At 45.6% G+C, this 17,964-nt stretch overlaps 1 protein-coding gene across 1 annotated transcript in view; it reads left to right on the top strand.

The window, feature by feature from the left end:
* The window catches only part of LOC122928884 (PR domain zinc finger protein 2-like), a 207,841-nt gene that overhangs the window by 130,250 nt on the left and 59,627 nt on the right, over window positions 1-17,964 (top strand). Inside the window, 1 exon segment of the mRNA XM_044282179.1 lies at window positions 5,817-5,946. Coding sequence (XP_044138114.1) covers window positions 5,817-5,946 — 130 coding nt within the window.

Genomic DNA, 17,964 nt, shown 5'->3' with positions numbered 1-17,964 from the left:
GTTCGTTTTTCCAGCTTCTGCAAGTGTAAAGAAAAAGACAAAGGTACCATTACATTCATGTATAGGTGTGCGAGAGATTTCCGCGCGGGTGCAATGTGTGAGGTGAGCGCATTGCACCCGCACTGAATCTGGACACATTCATTTCTATGGGGCTGTGCACATGAGCAGTGATTTTCACACATCACTTGTGCATTGCGTGAAAATCGCAGCATGTTCTATATTGTGCGTTTTTCACGCAACGCAGGCCCCATAGAAGTGAATGGGGTTGCGTGAAAATCGCAAGCATCCGCAAGCAAATGGGGATGCGGTGAGATTTTCACGCACGGTTGCTAGGTGACTATCGGGATGGGGACCCAGTCATTATTATTTTCCCTTATAACATGGTTATAAGGGAAAATAATAGCATTCTGAATACAGAATGCATAGTACAATAGCGCTGAAGGGGTTAAAAAAATAATATAATTTGACTCACCTTAACCGCCTCCGGACCGCCTAACGCAGATGTGCGGTCCGGAGGCGGCAGCCCTGCGCAGAGTGACGCATATACGCGTCATCTCGCGAGAGCCGAGATTTCCTGTGAACGCGCGCACACAGGCGCGCGCGTTCACAGGAACTGAAGGTAAGCGAATGGATCTCCAGCCTGCCAGCGGCGATCGCTCGCTGGCAGGCTGGATATGTGATTTTTTTTAACCCCTAACAGGTATATTAGATGCTGTTTTGATAACAGCGTCTAATATACCTGCTACCTGGTCCTCTGGTGGTCCCTTTTGTTTGGATCGACCACCAGAGGACACAGGTAGCTGTGTAAAGTACCACAAAACACTACACTACACCCCCCTGTCACTTATTAACCCCCTATGAACCCCTGATCACCCCATATAGACTCCCTGATCACCCCCCTGTCATTGATCACCCCCCTGTCAGGCTCCGTTCAGACGTCCGTATGATTTTTTTTTTGGCCCAAGTTAGCGGAATTTTTTTTTTTTGGTTTTTGTTTTTTCTTACTAAGTCTCATATTCCACTAACTTGTGTCAAAAAATAAAATCTCACATGAACTCACCATACCCCTCACGGAATCCAAATGCGTAAAATTTTTTAGACATTTATATTCCAGACTTCTTCTCACGCTTTAGGGCCCCTAAAATGCCAGGGCAGTATAAATACCCCACATGTGACCCCATTTCGGTCACCCCAAGGTATTCCGTGAGGGGCATATTGAGTCCATGAAAGATTGAAATTTTTGTCCCAAGTTAGCGGAAAGGGAGACTTTGTGAGAAAATAAAAAATCTATTTCCGCTAACTTGTGCCAAAAAAAAAAAATTCTATGAACTCGCCATGCCCCTCATTGAATACCTTGGGGTGTCTTCTTTCCAAAATAGGGTCACATGTGGGGTATTTATACTGCCCTGGCTTTTTAGGGGCCCGAAAGCGTGAGAAGAAGTCTGGGATCCAAATGTCTAAAAATACCCTCCTAAAAGGAATTTGGGCCGCTTTACGCATCTAGGCTGCAAAAAAGTGTCACACATCTGGTATCGCCGTACTCAGGAGAAGTTGGGCAATGTGTTTTGGGGTGTCATTTTACATATACCCATGCTGGGTGAGATAAATATCTTGGTCAAATGCCAACTTTGTATAAAAAAAATGGGAAAAGTTGTCCTTTGCCAAGATATTTCTCTCACCCAGCATGGGTATATGTAAAATGACACCCCAAAACACATTCCCCAACTTCTCCTGAGTATGGCGATACCAGATGTGTGACACTTTTTTGCCGCCAAGGCGGGCAAAGGGGCACACATTCCAAAGAGCACCTTTAGGATTTCACCGGCCATTTTTTACAGATTTAGATTTCAAACTACTTACCACACATTAGGGCCCCTAGAATGCCAGGGCAGTATAACTACCCCACAAGTGACCCCATTTTGGAAAGAAGACACCCCAAGGTATTCCGTGAGGGGCATGGCGAGTTCCTAGAATTTTTTATTTTCTGTCACAAGTTAGCGGAAAATGATTATTTTTTTTTATTTTTCTTACAAAGTCTCATATTCCACTAACTTGTGACAAAAAATAAAAAATTCTAGGAACTCCCCATGCCCCTCACGGAATACCTTGGGGTGTCTTCTTTCCAAAATGGGGTCACTTGTGGCGTAGTTATACTGCCCTGGCAATTTAGGGGCCCAAATGTGTGAGAAGTACTTTGCAATCAAAATGTGTAAAAAATGGCCTGCGAAATCCGAAAGGTGCACTTTGGAATATGTGCCCCTTTGCCCACCTTGGCTGCAAAAAAGTGTCACACATGTGGTATCGCCGTACTCAGGAGAAGTTGGGCAATGTGTTTTGGGGTGTCATTTTACATATACCCATGCTGGGTGAGATAAATATCTTGGTCAAATGCCAACTTTGTATAAAAAAAATTGGAAAAGTTGTCTTTTGCCAAGATATTTCTCTCACCCAGCATGGGTATATGTAAAATGACACCCCAAAACACATTCCCCAACTTCTCCTGAGTACGGTGATACCAGATGTGTGACACTTTTTTGCAGCCTAGGTGGGCAAAGGGACCCACATTCCAAAGTGCACCTTTCGGATTTCGCAGGCCATTTTTTACAGATTTTGATTGCAAAGTTCTTCTCACACATTTGGGCCCCTAAATTGCCAGGGCAGTATAACTACGTCACAAGTGACCCCATTTTGGAAAGAAGACACCCCAAGGTATTCCGTGAGGGGCATGGCGAGTTCCTAGAATTTTTTATTTTTTGTCGCAAGTTAGTGGAATATGAGACTTTGTAAGAAAAATAAATAATAAAATCATCAATTTCCGCTAACTTGTGACAAAAAATAAAAAGTTCTATGAACTCACTATGCCCATCAGCGAATACCTTAGGGTGTCTACTTTCCGAAATGGGGTCATTTGTGGGGGTTTTCTACTGTCTGGGCATTGTAGAACCTCAGGAAACATGACAGGTGCTCAGAAAGTCAGAGCTGCTTCAAAAAGCGGAAATTCACATTTTTGTACCATAGTTTGTAAACGCTATAACTTTTACCCAAACCATTTTTTTTTTGCCCAAACATTTTTTTTTATCAAAGACATGTAGAACTATAAATTTAGCGAAAAATTTATATATGGATGTCGTTTTTTTTGCAAAATTTTACAGCTGAAAGAGAAAAATGTCATTTTTTTGCAAAAAAATCGTTAAATTTCGATTAATAACAAAAAAAGTAAAAATGTCAGCAGCAATGAAATACCACCAAATGAAAGCTCTATTAGTGAGAAGAAAAGGAGGTAAAATTCATTTGGGTGGTAAGTTGCATGACCGAGCAATAAACGGTGAAAGTAGTGTAGTGCAGAAGTGTAAAAAGTGGCCTGGTCATTAAGGGGGTTTCAGCGAGCGGGGTTGAAGTGGTTAATCCACTTGCTCGCGCAGCCGGCTTCTCTTCTGTCTTCTTCTTTGCTCATTGCATGAAAAGGACCTGTGGTGACATCACTCCGGTCATCACATGGTCCATCACATGATCTTTTACCATGGTGATGGATCATTTGATGGATCATGTGATGACCGGAGTGACGTCACCACAGTTCCTTTTCCTGCACACAGCAAAGAAGAAGACAGAAGAGAAGCCGGGCTGCGCGAGCAAGTGGATTAAGGTGAGTTAAATTTTTTTATTTATTTTTTAACCCCTCCAGCCCTATTGTACTATGCATTCTGTATTTAGAATGCTATTATTTTTCCTTATAACCATTATAAGGGAAAATAATAAATTGATCGGGTCCCCATCCCGATCGTCTCCTAGCAACCGTGCGTGAAAATCGCACCGCATCCGCACTTGCTTGCGGATGCTTGCGATTTTCACGCAGCCCCATTCACTTCTATGGGGCCTGCGTTGCGTGGAAATCGCACAATATAGAGCATGCTGCGATTTACACGCAACGCAGAAGTGATGCGTGAAAATCAACGCTCATGTGCACAACCCCATAGAAATGAATGCACCTCACGCATTGCACCCGCGCGGAATACTTGCCCGTGTGAAAGGGGCCTTAGGGTTTGCACATTTCTTCCCACCATGCTTGAGAAGGGGTGGGGCTTAGCTGAAAGGGGTGGAGTTTCATTGGAAAGGGGTCAGGCCTAAGATGCACCAACATTGTGCCACGATTGTGCGTAAAAATCTGTCTGAAGGTAAGTTAACCAATACTTGGTATAGAGTCAGAGAAAAGTGTCCGTCCCTGCACCAGATTCATCACCATCCTGAGCCCCTGTGACATATCTGGTGCAGGTCTAGACAGACGCTCTGTGCTTATGCCTTTTTTAGGATTAGTAGATCTGGGCCATTGTGTTTTTGGCTTTTTTTTTTCTTCAAAGTATATCTCTATAAAATATTACTAAATAAGAAACCCCATCAAAAACACTTAAAGGGGTATTCCCATCTCAGACATTGGGGCATACCATTAGGATATGCCCCCTATGTCTGATAGGTGCGGGTCACACTTCTGGGACGCACACTTATTCTTAGAACGGAGCTGCAGGGTGCACCGAGCACGCGCGGCTGCCCTCCATTCATTCCTAAGGGAGCGATGAAAATAACCGAGCTGCAATGGGAAGCTTTATTCACTTCTATGGGGCTGACGGAAATTGCTGAACCAGCGCTCGGCTATTTTCGGAGCTCACATAGGAATTAATGGAGGGCGCTTGTGCAAGCGCGGTGCGCCCTGCGGCACTTTGCGGGCTCCATTATAACTATAGGTACTGTGCCCCCAAAGTCGGAGATGGGAATACCCCTTTAAGTTGGGTGGCAAACATATTGCCTTGAGCAGAAACTATAGAATTTTCAACTATTTTATTTATTTTAAATTTTTGGGGATAATTCCCTTTAGCCTCTGTTCTCTTTTATTTCCGCTTTATAAGATGACATTGCCTACATTTGGCTTCACCTTGAGTTAAAGGGAACCTGTCATCAGCTTTATGCTCCCCATACTAACGGCAGTATAAAGTAGAGACAGGAGAGTTGAGTTCAGCGGTCTGTCAATTATAAGTTAACAGTAAGTGGTTGCCGAGAACCAACATCACAATGATTGCAGACTGGGCCTGGAAAAGAGTCCCGGCCACCTGAGAAGAGTCCTGGATATTCATGGATTCCTGCTCTCCTGCCCACCTGCTGATGTCTGACAGTCTAATACCCAGTTTTCTCTAGGAGAGAACTGCCAATCATCAGCAGATGGCGAGAGAGCAGGAGATTATGTATAACCAGGACTCTTCTCAGGTAGATTTGACTCTTTAAGGCCCGGGCTGCAGCGATTATGATGCTGGTTCTCAGCAACCACTGACTATTAGCTCATAGGTGACACACCGCTGACATCAGCATTTCTGTCACTATTTTACGCTGCCCTCAGTGAGGTCAGCATAAAGTCGATGACCGGTTCCCTTTAAGAATATTTGGCAGACTGCTCGCTGTCACTGGTATAAGCAGCCATAACCCTTCTTCCCCAGGGCAAGGTGCCACCCTGCCCTTTCCTGTGCCACCCAGCCTGCAGAGTGTGGATCATGCAGTCCTCCTTCCAGCAGAGGGGCTGATTGGAAAGCCATTGCTCGGGCAGCCCCCCTCCTCCTCCTCAGTCGCCCTCCCCTCCTCCTGTCTTGCAGGCTGACTAGTTGGACTGCTCTTCCTGTTTGGTTAGTATGCAGCCAGTGCAGAGTACAGCTGTTTATAATCCCCATAGCTGCTTCCACGCCCTCTGGCCCTGAGCCTGCTTCTCTCCCTTCTCTGCAATGTACTAACAACCTCTCCTCTGATTGGTGTTATATTTGTCTCTGTAATTCCTGCAGCCAATTGAGCCGGGAGAGGAGCTCTTAGTCTGGTACAATGGAGTAGACAACCCAGAGATAGCAGCTGCCATAGAGGAAGAGCTCGCTGCCAGCCACAGGAGCAAGAAGAGCTCGCCCAAATCCAGGAGGGGTAAGCTACACTGGGATCATTGACTACTGGGGAAGGAGGGAGGGGGGGATGTCTCCATGCTGTGTGTGCCTGGATGTCGCTGTGACCTTTCCCAGACTGCACTGTCTGCAGGAGCTCGTACACAGATCCCTACGGCGCGATCATATGATGTGTCTGCGCCCCGCAGGCTGCACTCTGCGTCCACGGGCTCTTTTATTCGTTTGGTCTTTTCTGGTTACATTTCCTTATTCCGCCAGCTCTGCCGGGTGAAGCGCTGAGCTGGCACCGCCGGGCTATGTGTCATACTGGCACAGGAGTTCGGATGGCAAGTGAACTTCAGGCGGTGGCGTCATTGCCGGGCAGATCGGACGGCCCAGGACAGCGCTGTCACACGTCAGGATTACTGCTGCTGTCAGGCCTGATCGGCAGACCCCACCGCTTTCTGTTCTGTCAGCTGTGGTGACACTTGATCGCCCTCCCTATACTTCTTTTATACCGCAATATATGTCTGTGTATTGTGTGCATACAGTGTCAATCATGTATAAGCTCTATGGGTGCGTATACCGTATATGCCGCGCAGATCATGTATGTGTGTGGTATATAAAGTGTATATATTTTGTTATATACTTATGTATGCTACTCTATAGGTTACGTTTGTGTGTTGAGTTTATTTTCGTGTTCATGTACCGTAAAGGGTGTGCTCTGATCACATGTTGTGGCTGTATCCTGTTCCTCTATAGGTAGACCTACTGTATGTTAATATCCACCGTATATAATGTACATTGTATGTACAGTGTGAGGTTTGTGTACATAAATCTATACAAGTACGTTGTGTACCTACTGTATTTCGTCTATATCATGCATATACTGTACTTTGTGTGTGTAAAATATATATATATATATATATATATATATATATATATGTGCTACTGTTCACTATATATAGGTTTAGTAACTCTTGTGTAACTGGGGTAGGGCCTAGTGGGGGAACAAGGAAATGGTGATCTGTGAAGTATTTTAATGTAGTTATCAAGAAATCTGTTGCTCAACCTCCTGAGAAGAAATGTGAAATTCCAATTTAACAAGTCACATGTAAGTTGATGCCAACGTGTTACTTAAGTGAACCTTCTTATGAGGCCGGCTCCTCCAGTCACCATTTCTCGCAGCTTAGGGGTCCTGTGAAGAACATGGACTAGAGGTTGTCTGAGAAGATGGTGTGTGATCACTGGGAAGTCTTCTATTCCAACTCGACGTTCCTTATCGTAACTCTGAGGTCCTGTGTGACACTGACTGGCCCCTTACACAGGCCAATCATCAGAATGAACTTTCCGAGGAACGTTCCTTCATCCGATGATTGCCACTTGTAAACTCCCACCGATCAAATGCTTGTTGGTCGGCTGATTGACTCTTTTACACAGGCAGAAAAATGCTCTTTTGTCGGCAGCACATCTCCTCATGTAACTGGAACATGTCTTGCCGACAACCACATAAATGAATGGCCGCGCAAATTGTTGGTTATTTGACCGTAAAATCTCCTTAATCGAGGAGCAGTTGACTGGTATATCATCAGTCTGCACAGGATGGGCAGAAATCTGTCCATGTAAAAGGACGCTACCTTTTAGATATATCTGTCCCCGGTAAAGCTAGGTGACCACCTGTATGGCTGCCATTACAGGTCTGAAATGGGTTATCCTCCAGACCCCTGACTAACTAATCTAACCAGTGAAAGCTGAGTGACGATCCCTCTGGGAGGTGTAGTGGCCTCTATTAGTGGCTTTCACAGCTGTAACCTGCAAATGGAGAAATCTGAGTTTACCAGGAAGATTTCAGTGTTTTAAAGGGGTTTTCGGAGATGTGATACAGCTCCTTTGCCCCACATGTACAGAAGTTTCTGATGAAGCAGTAGAGGGGTTAGTAAAAGGTTAGAATGGGTGTCAAATATTTGTTTGGGCTCTAGCTTAGTGGTAGGCCTGGAAAGCCAATTGCCGCTCTGAACTGTGACGCATCTTCCTGACGAAGAGACTGGTTCCACCTGAACATGCGTTGCTGTGTCCATCATACAAGCCATTTTGTTTGAGGCTACAGCATGCTTCTCTCCACCTCATCTGGATAAGAAATATGTCAGGCCTCGTTCACACTTGTTTGGTCAGTGATTTGTGAGTGGAGACTCCACAGAGATGAGGTATAATGGAAAGATCTGCACCCGTTCTGTGGTTTTGACCCGCACCTGGTTTTGGCCCAGAAATCACTAATGGAAATCACTGACCGAACACTGACGTGTAAGCCAGGCCTCCCTCAGGACAAAATGCAAAGTCCCTGAATTACAACATTTGCCTACAAAAACACAAGGCTGTAATACAGCACCTATAGAAATCTATGGATCCATACTTTACCACCACATACTGCTGTCTTTATACAAAGGTACAAATAGAACTGAATTCACTTGGCATCCCTGAGAAAAAAAATAGTGGCATTGCATACTGTATAAGGCTACTTTCACACCTGCGTTTAGGTGCGGATCAGTCTGGTATCTGCACAGACGGATCCGCACCTATAATGCAAACGCTTAGATCCGTTCAGAATGGATCAGTTTGCATTACCATGTTCATGATAATGCAAACTGATCCGTTTTGACTTTACATTGAAAGTCAATGGGGACGGATCCGTTTGAAAATTGAGCCATATTGTGTCACCTTCACACGGATCCGTCCCCATTGACTTACATTGTAAGTATGGACGATCAGTTTGCCTCCGCACGGCCAGGCGGAGGACAAAACGGTGCCAGACTGATGCATTCTGAGCGGATCCGCATCCACTCAGAATGCATTAGGGCTGGACGGATCCGTTCGGGGCTGCTTGTGAGAGCCTTTAAACGGAACTCACAAGCGGAGCCCCGAACGCAAGTGTGAAAGTAGCCTTACTGAGGTATTCGGGAATAGTTGCTTCTGGGGGACCACACATCTCACAAGGAGGCAACGTATAGCGGAACACAGTGCTTAAAGGGGTTTATCCCTTTAGGACATTTATGGCATATCACTAGTGAGTTTTGAAAATATCAGAGCTTTGGCTCGGCTATTTTCAGCAGCCAAAATAGCGGTGAATGGAAATATGGCTGCTCTTGCACTGTGCGTCTATTCACTGCGCTTGCTTGCCTAGTTTCAAAACTCCCATAACGATAAATTGAGAGCGTGCTGCACAGCGCGGTATGCTCTCCTTCACTTCGAGGGTTCCTTTCGCTAGATAGAAGCAGGTTCCAGAGGATTGACCTGCACCAATCCTAGCGATATGTCATCGGTGTCCCAGAGGGGCCAACCACTTTAATACAGACGTGTAAGGATGCCATTGCCATGTGCATGAGACCTGAAAGAGAAGTTTCTAAATTGCCCTCAAGTTGTTAAAAAATTATGAACAACCAATATGGTTGCCATTGGGTTTTCCCACACTTCTAAATGGAAATCTGGTAAAATCTGGGTGATAGGCTCAGGAGCTGCAGCTTAATCCAGGTTGACATCTGCAGCCGAGGTTCTGGGTCAAAAAAAGGATAAAATACCTCTACATGTATTTTGTCCTGGTATCTATGCCAGAGACCAGACTGACCTCACTGGGGATTGCTAGTGGCCCGCAATATTCTAGATCTGGAGGTTCTGGTATTCTGTTCCTATGGTGGACTTGATAACCAGAATTTGACCACAGATGAGAACCTAGCCTTACTCCTTTGTATATGTATGTGTGATACTGATGACAGAAATCTGCTTCACGTGTGCCACATTGAGCCTTTTTTTTTTTTTTTTTTTTTTTTTTAGTTCAGCATCCTCTATGGTTCCCACCTACAAAAAATGTAAAATTCCGTATATGAAGATAAAACATGAGCATTATTGACTTCCTATCACACATGGAGTCATGGCTGTGACTGGTTTACTTGCACGTCTAGTTCATTGCTGACTGCAGGACTACTCACAAAATGTTGACAGCAAATGCTTATGTCAGCTCTTACTGTACGTAACCACTAACATTTTAGAATTGACCTGGAATTTTACTTTTCACCTAATTATTACAACATTGGTTCTAGGGGAGAATAGCTATGTATGTACGGCACATGACTGAGCTTGTACAACAGCACTCATAGGCTCTGTCACTCCATACCTAAGAGACGCGCAGCCTCCCTTCACTGCCCTTCAGGATCCGTGTCGGGGTTGCCAACTGTCCAGAAATTTCTGGACTATCCATAAAAATAGGTGACTTTTTTTTTCCTGTGTGGCCTTCAGGGTCGGCCTGCCCCCTGCCCTTCAGGGTCGGCCTGCTGCCTGGCCATCAGGATTTTCACTGAAGCCTCATTCAAGTCTATGGGGTCAGGGCTGCGTGAAAAATCCAGAATATAGAACATGCTGCGTTTTTCACACAATGCAGAACTGATGCGTGAAAAAAAACACTCATGTACACAGAACCATTGAAATGAATAGGTCAGGATTTAGTGCGGGTGCTATGCGTACACGTCACTGATTGCACCCGCTCGGAAAACTCACTCATGTGAAAGAGGCTTAAGGCCCCTTTCACACGGGTGAGAATTCCGCGTGGGTGCAATGCGTGAGGTGAATGCATTGCACCCGTACTGAATCTGGACCCATACACTTCAATGGAGCTGTGCAGATGAGCTGTGATTTTCACGCATCAGTTCTGTATTGCGTGAAAATCACAGCCTGTTCTATATTCTGCGTTTTTCATGCAACGCAGGCCCCATAGAAATGAATGAGGCTGCGTGAAAATCACATCGCATCCTCAAGCAAGTGCGGATGTGATGCGATTTTCACACATGGTTGCTAGGAGATGATGTTAGTAAATTGATTAAAGTCAATTTACTGTATTATTTTCCCTTATAATGTGGTTATAAAGGAAAATAGCATTCTGTGGCTTGAGGGGTTAAAAAAAATAATAATTAACTCTTCTCATCCACTTGATCGCACAGCCGGCATCGTCTTCTTGCTTCTTCTTTGAGGTCCTGCAAAAGGACCTTTGATGACGTAATCTTGAGCGCAGAGATGTCAGCGCTGGTCCTGCTGAATGAAGATAGGAGGATCACGTCATCAAATGTCCTTTTGCAGGTCCTCAAAGCAACATTTTAGTAATCATTCTGTATCAAGAATGCTTTTATTTTCCCTTATAACATGTAATAAGGGAAAATAATAACATCTACACAACACCGAACCCAAACCAGAACTTCAGTCAAGAAGTTCGGGTCTGGGTACCACATTCAGTTTTTTATCACACGCGTGCAAATCACATTGCACCCGCGCGATAAAAACTGAACAACGCAATCACAGTCAAAACTGACTGAAATTGTGTGCGCACTCGTGCAGATTTCCCGCAATGCACCCGGGACGCATCCGGAGCAAATCAGGGACGCCTGTCTGAAAGAGACCTAAGGGTCCGTGTGCCGCCTTGTCTGGTATCGAACAGCAATGTCTGTGCATGTTCACCGGCAGAAGGGGCCCCTGTTGTCAGCATACATCAAAACCCCAGAATCTGGACCACCCACCTGTTATACATTTTAGGGATCGACCGATATAGATTTTTTAGGGCCGATACCGATAATTTGTAAACTTTCAGGCCGATAGCCGATAATTTATACCGATATTCTGGGAATTTTCATTTTTGAAAAAAAAAATTTCCTACACAAATCTGCTGAAAATTTATATGTTTATTGTTAACGTGTAGTTATTTTTTTTGTAAATCTTTCTTTCTCATTTATACTTAATATTTTGGTGTGTTGTGTGTTTTTTTTTTTTTTTTTTTTTTTTACTAACTTTTAACCCCCTTAGGGACTAGAACCCTTGTCCTTGTCCTGTTCATAGAGCTCTATCAGGGTGAATAGGAGCTCACACTGTCCCTGCTGCTCTGTGCATAGTACACACAGCAGCATGGAGCTTACCATGGCAGCCAGGGCTTCAGTAGCGTCCTGGCTGCCATGGTAACCGATCGGAGCCCCAGGATTACACTGCTGGGGCTCCGATCGGAGGAGCAGGGAAGAGGATCCTGTGGCCACTGCCACCAATGATTAATACTGTTACTAATGTTGCAATGTTTTTAATACTGGGGTGGGGGCGCACTGCACCACCAATGAAGAGAAATCTCTCATTAATTCATATACAGGAGGCGGGAGCTGGCTGCAGAATCACATAGCCGGCTCCCGACCTCTATGAGCGGTAGCTGCGATCCGCGGCACCTGAGGGGTTAACTACTGCAGATCGCAGCTATTGCTCATAGAGGTCGGGAGCCGGCTATGTGATTCTGCAGCTCCCGCCTCCTGTATATGAATTAATGAGAGAGTTATCTTCATTGGTGGCGCAGTGGCCATAGCTCCTCCCCTCCTCTTGTCCCCTGTCCTCCCATTGGCGGCAGCAGCAGCAGCACAGGGGGAGGAGACACTGCTTCCTTCTCCCCTGTGCTGCTGAGGGAACACGGAGAGCGCTGTCGGCAGTGTGATCTGTGTTCCCAATACGTTATCGGAATATCGGCAAAATACATGCTGATACCGATAACGGTCAAAATCCTGAATATCGGTAAAACCGATAATCGGTCGATCCCTACTATTACTTATCGGGCTATTCTGACCAAAGCGATACCACAAAAAAAAAAAAAATCTAAGTCCAGGAAAGTCCCTTTAAATATTCTAAATATAAAAGTTTACAGCCCTGACTGCCTACAGACTGTTATGACGACACGTCAGTGTACGGCTGATATCAGTCATCATGAAGTTCCTCTTTTTCTACTTTCACATTTGTAAAAAGTGATTTTTCATTTTCTTATGTTTAATTCAACTTTGTGTCTCAGATCAGCTGCAGTGCGGCCAGTCCTTGTCCCCAGTGTATATCTGGTGACATAAGTACAGCTGGTATAGCAGACCTACATCAATGCAATTTTTTGCATATGCCCTCATGGACCATGGAAAGTTGTGTGACCAACGTTGGTGCTCTGGTAATGGTCCCCTCATCAGTGTCTGTCACTTTCCATCTTTTTGGGGGAATAAGATAACGTGGGGTCCCAAAAATGGTGCCACGGTAATTGTTCCAATGGGTTTAAAGGGGATTTGCGTGGTAAAATATTGATAATCTATCCATAGTAACTGATCAGTCGGGTTCCCACTCCCAGCACCCCCTTTGATGAGCTGTTTGAAAAGGCCGTGGTGCTCTTCCTAGGCCAGTGATGTCAAGTTCATTGGTTGCATGGCATGTGTCCAGCTCGGTCCCATTCAAGTGAATTGGTCTGAGTTGCAGTACCAAGCATGGCCACTATACAATGAACGGCGTTGTGCTTGGTATGCTGTGAGGAGTGCTGTTGCCTCTTCAAACAGCTAATTGGTGGAGGTGCCAGGGGTCGGACCCCACTGATCCAATATTCTCAGGATAGCTCACTGGTAGCCCCTTAAAGCACACAATTTAAATCTCTGCATTCATGTGGAAAAACTGACACTTCCCTCTGTTTGCTTTACTGTTTTGTGTGATTTTGTTTTTGAGTGGTTCATGCATTTTTCATGCATGTGGGAAAAAAAACAAAGACTAAGGCCCAATGCATACGACCGTTGTGTGTTTTGCGGTCCGCAAATGTCGGATGGCGTTCGTGTACGTTCCGCCATTTGCGGAACCGCACGGACAGCCATTGATATAACTGCTATTCTTGTCTGCAAAACAGACAAGAATAGGACAGGTTATATATTTTTTGCGGACCACAGAACGAAGCAACGGATGCGGACAGCACACAGAGTCCTGTCCGCATCTTTTGCGGCCCCATTGAAGTGAATGGGTCCGCATCCAGGCCGCAAAAACTGCGCCTTGGATGCAGACCAAAACAACGGTCGTGTGCATGAGGCATCTTCTAGCAACCATCAGTGAAGAATGGCCTGTCTGTGTGGTTCAGGTTTTTATCACTGACCCATTGCTTTGAGTGGTCAAGTCCTGCGTGAAACCCATTGAAGGAGTTGTCCAGTATGGGGAAGAAACTTGCAATAATAAATAGACCATTACTTACTTGCAGATCCCATGTTACTGCTGCAGTTCTTCTGGTCGAGCTCTGTTGACCCGACTGCAGCAGTGACATCATGTTGACAACACGTGATCACTGCAACCAATTACTGGCCTCAGTGGTACGCTGCATGATGCCGGTGATTCGCTGCAGTAGTCACCATGACGTCATTGCTGCAGCTGGATCAACAGAGCCCACCCAGAGAACCGAAGTGGCCACGTAAGTAACTGTCTATTTTTTTTATTTCGGGCATTCCCAAAGTGTTGTCTGGTTTCTTCCTGAAACGGGACAACCCCTTTAATTTCTCTGGGGTAATTTCTCATACATGGAAAATGCAAAAGATAGAGCATGCTGCATTTTTTTTTACACTCATGAGTAAAAAAAAAGGCCCATGTTCATGAACCCCTTGACTGTAATGGCTCAGTTTTCCCAGAGGTGGGACCCGCACCTGTCTGACCTTGATGGTCTATCCCAGCAATATGCCATCAATGTCCCAGATCAGTTGTTCCAACGTAGTGTTCAAAACAATTTTTCTAGTTCATTCAGTTGGAAACTCATTTTTGCTGCAGGTCACACACCTTCCGACACAGGGGTAGCTAGGTGCTAGCCTTTCTGCTGCCTGAGACAAAACCTGAAACAGCGCCCCCCCCCCCCCCCCATGTCAATTTCTTAACCTAACCCCTTCCCTTTAGCCCGTGGACCTTCGGCTCTCCTCCCGCCTCACCTGGCCTCATTGGTGGTGCACCCCTGGTCTGATGTTTCCAGATGTCCCATCCTTGACCAATTGGGCCAGTCAAACTTGAGCATGAAGGAACCAGATTGTCAGAAAATAAGCGAATTTGATTTGGAACTAGTGACGTTACGGGCAGTGCTTGCTCCTGCTTGTGACTAAGGAATTGGTAATGCGCAGCATCCACTGTATGTAGGACATGCTGTTTATATGGAGTGTATGTATAAATAATGCTATCTTCTTGTAAGTCATATCCATACTGTACACATCCTTCTTCCTGGAAGCGAGAGCTGGTGGGAGGGTCTCCTAAGGACTTAGGTTGGTCACCTTTCGGTTACGATTACCCATGCTAAAATGTGTTGGTGTTCCTTTATGGTTTCTAAAGTCCACTGACCTATGTGTATTCAGGATATGTGAATGCTAGACCTGGTTCAAACAAGTGCAATTCTGACCTTAATTTGGAAAGTAATACAAGGTGGAGACTTGAAGAATCATTAGGTTTACACATGAGACTCCTGCAGATGGCCATCTTATGGCTATGTTGTAATTTAGGCCCATACTGTACTTTCATGTGCCTGCATCCATCACATGCCACTTACCTAGAAGGCTTTCTTCTACGGGGGAACTTGGTGCCTTACGGATAGCTTACAGGACTGTTATATGGACCCTTTAGGTCTCCATTTGCCTCTATACAGCTTTGCTGTATGCACAAAACCTTATTCCGAAAAAAATATAATCTGATTTTTTAGGCCTATTTTTTGTCTAGTCATATACGTCCCTTTTGATGCACAAACCCTGACCATAATGACCACATAAGTCACCACCCAGCGCAGTGCAATCTGCAGGCAGCATGTTATAGAGCAGGAGGAGCTGAGCAGATTGATGTATAGTTTCATGGTAAAAGATTCAGTAAGATTCATTGAAATTCGCAATTTAGACATTAAAATTTCTCCTCTTTCTGACTCCAGTTATTCACAAGGGAGGTGTCATCGGTGATTGATGGCATTCTCTGTGTAAGGCCCTTTCACATGGGGCGAGAATTCCGTGCGGGTGCAATGCGTGAGGTGAACGCATTGCACCCACACTGAATCCGGACCCATTCACTTCAATGGGGCTGTGCAGATGAGCAGTGATTTTTTTTCACGCATGGTTGCTAGGAGATGATATGGATGAAAGCAACCCCGGACCCCATTAACCACCTCCCGACCGCTGTACGCAGATATGCGTCCTGGAGGTGGTTGCTTTACTCCTCCTGGACGCATATACGCGTCATCTCGCGAGACGCGAGATTTCCTGTGAACGCGCGCACACAGGCGCGCGCGCTCACAGGAACGGAAGGTAAGCGAGTGGATCTCCAGCCTGCCAGCGGCGATCGCTCGCTGGCAGGCTGGAGATCCGAATTTTTTTAACCCCTAACATGTATATTAGACGCTGTTTTCATAACAGCGTCTAATATACCTCCTACCTGGTCCTCTGGTGGCCCCTTTTGTTAGGATCGACCACCAGAGGACACAGGTAGGTCAGTAAAGTCGCACCAAACACTACACTACACTACACCCCCCCCCCCCCCGTCACTTATTAACCCTTTATGAACCCCTGATCACCCATAATCACCCCATATAAACTCCCTGATCACCCCCCTGTCAGGCTCCGTTCAGACGTCAGTATGATTTTTACGGATACATGGATCGGATCCGCAAAACGCATACGGACGTCTGAATGGAGCCTTACAGGGGGGTGATCAATGACAGGCGGGTGATCACCCATATACACTCCCTGATCACCCCCCTGTCATTGATCACCCCCCTGTCATTGATCACCCCCCTGTAAGGCTCCATTCAGACGTCCGCATGATTTTTACGGATCCATGGATACATGGATCGGATCCGCAAAACACATGCAGACGTCTGAATGGAGCCTTACAGGGGGGTGATCAATGACAGGCGGGTGATCACCCATATACACTCCCTGATCACCCCCCTGTCATTGATCACCCCCCTGTAAGGCTCCATTCAGACGTCCGCATGTGTTTTGTGGATCCGATCCATGTATCCATGGATCCGTAAAAATCATGCGGACGTCTGAATGGAGCCTTACAGGGGGGGTGATTAGTGACAGGGGGGTGATCACCCTGATCACCCCCTGTCATTGATAACCCCTCTGTAAGGCTCCATTCAGACATCCGCATGTGTTTTGTGGATCCGATCCATGTATCCATGGATCCGTAAAAATCATGCGGACGTCTGAATGGAGCCTTACAGGGGGGGTGATCAGTGACAGGGGGGTGATCACCCTGATCACCCCCTGTCATTGATAACCCCTCTGTAAGGCTCCATTCAGACGTCCGCATGTGTTTTGTGGATCCGATCCATGTATCCGTAAAAATCATGCGGACGTCTGAATGGAGCCTTACAGGGGGGTGATCAATGACAGGGGGGTGATCAGGGAGTCTATATGGGTGATCACCCCCCTGTCATTGATCACCCCCCCTGTAAGGCTCCATTCAGACATTTTTTTGGCCCAAGTTAGCGGAAATTTTTTGTTTGTTTTTGTTTCTTCTTACTAAGTCTCATATTCCACTAACTTGTGTCAAAAAATAAAATCTCACATGAGCTCACCATACCCCTCACGGAATCCAAATGCGTAAACATTTTTAGACATTTATATTCCAGACTTCTTCTCACGCTTTAGGGCCCCTAAAAAGCCAGGGCAGTATAAATACCCCACATGTGACCCCATTTCGGAAAGAAGACACCCCAAGGTATTCGCTGAGGGGCATATTGAGTCCATGAAAGATTGAAATTTTTGTCCTAAGTTAGCGGAAAGTGAGACTTTGTGAGAAAAAAACAAAAAAAATCAATATCCGCTAACTTATGCAAAAAAATAAAAAATTCTAGGAACTCGCCAGGCCCCTCATTGAATACCTTGGGGTGTTTTCTTTCCAAAGTGGGGTCACATGTGGGGTATTTATACTGCCCTGGCTTTTTAGGGGCCCGAAAGTGTGAGAAGAAGTCTGGGATCCAAATGTCTAAAAATGCCCTCCTAAAAGGAATTTGGGCCCCTTTGCGCATCTAGGCTGCAAAAAAGTGTCACACATGTGGTATCGCCGTACTCAGGAGAAGTTGGGGAATGTGTTTTGGGGTGTCATTTTACATATACCCATGCTGGGTGAGAAAAATATCTTGGTCAAATGCCAACTTTGTATAAAAAAATGGGAAAAGTTGTCTTTTGCCAAGATATTTCTCTCACCCAGCATGGGTATATGTAAAATGACCCCCCAAAACACATTGCCC

This window comes from Bufo gargarizans, chromosome 2 (assembly GCF_014858855.1).
Source record: "Bufo gargarizans isolate SCDJY-AF-19 chromosome 2, ASM1485885v1, whole genome shotgun sequence".
Taxonomy (NCBI): domain Eukaryota; kingdom Metazoa; phylum Chordata; class Amphibia; order Anura; family Bufonidae; genus Bufo; species Bufo gargarizans.
This window is presented reverse-complemented; position numbering and strand designations above follow the sequence as displayed.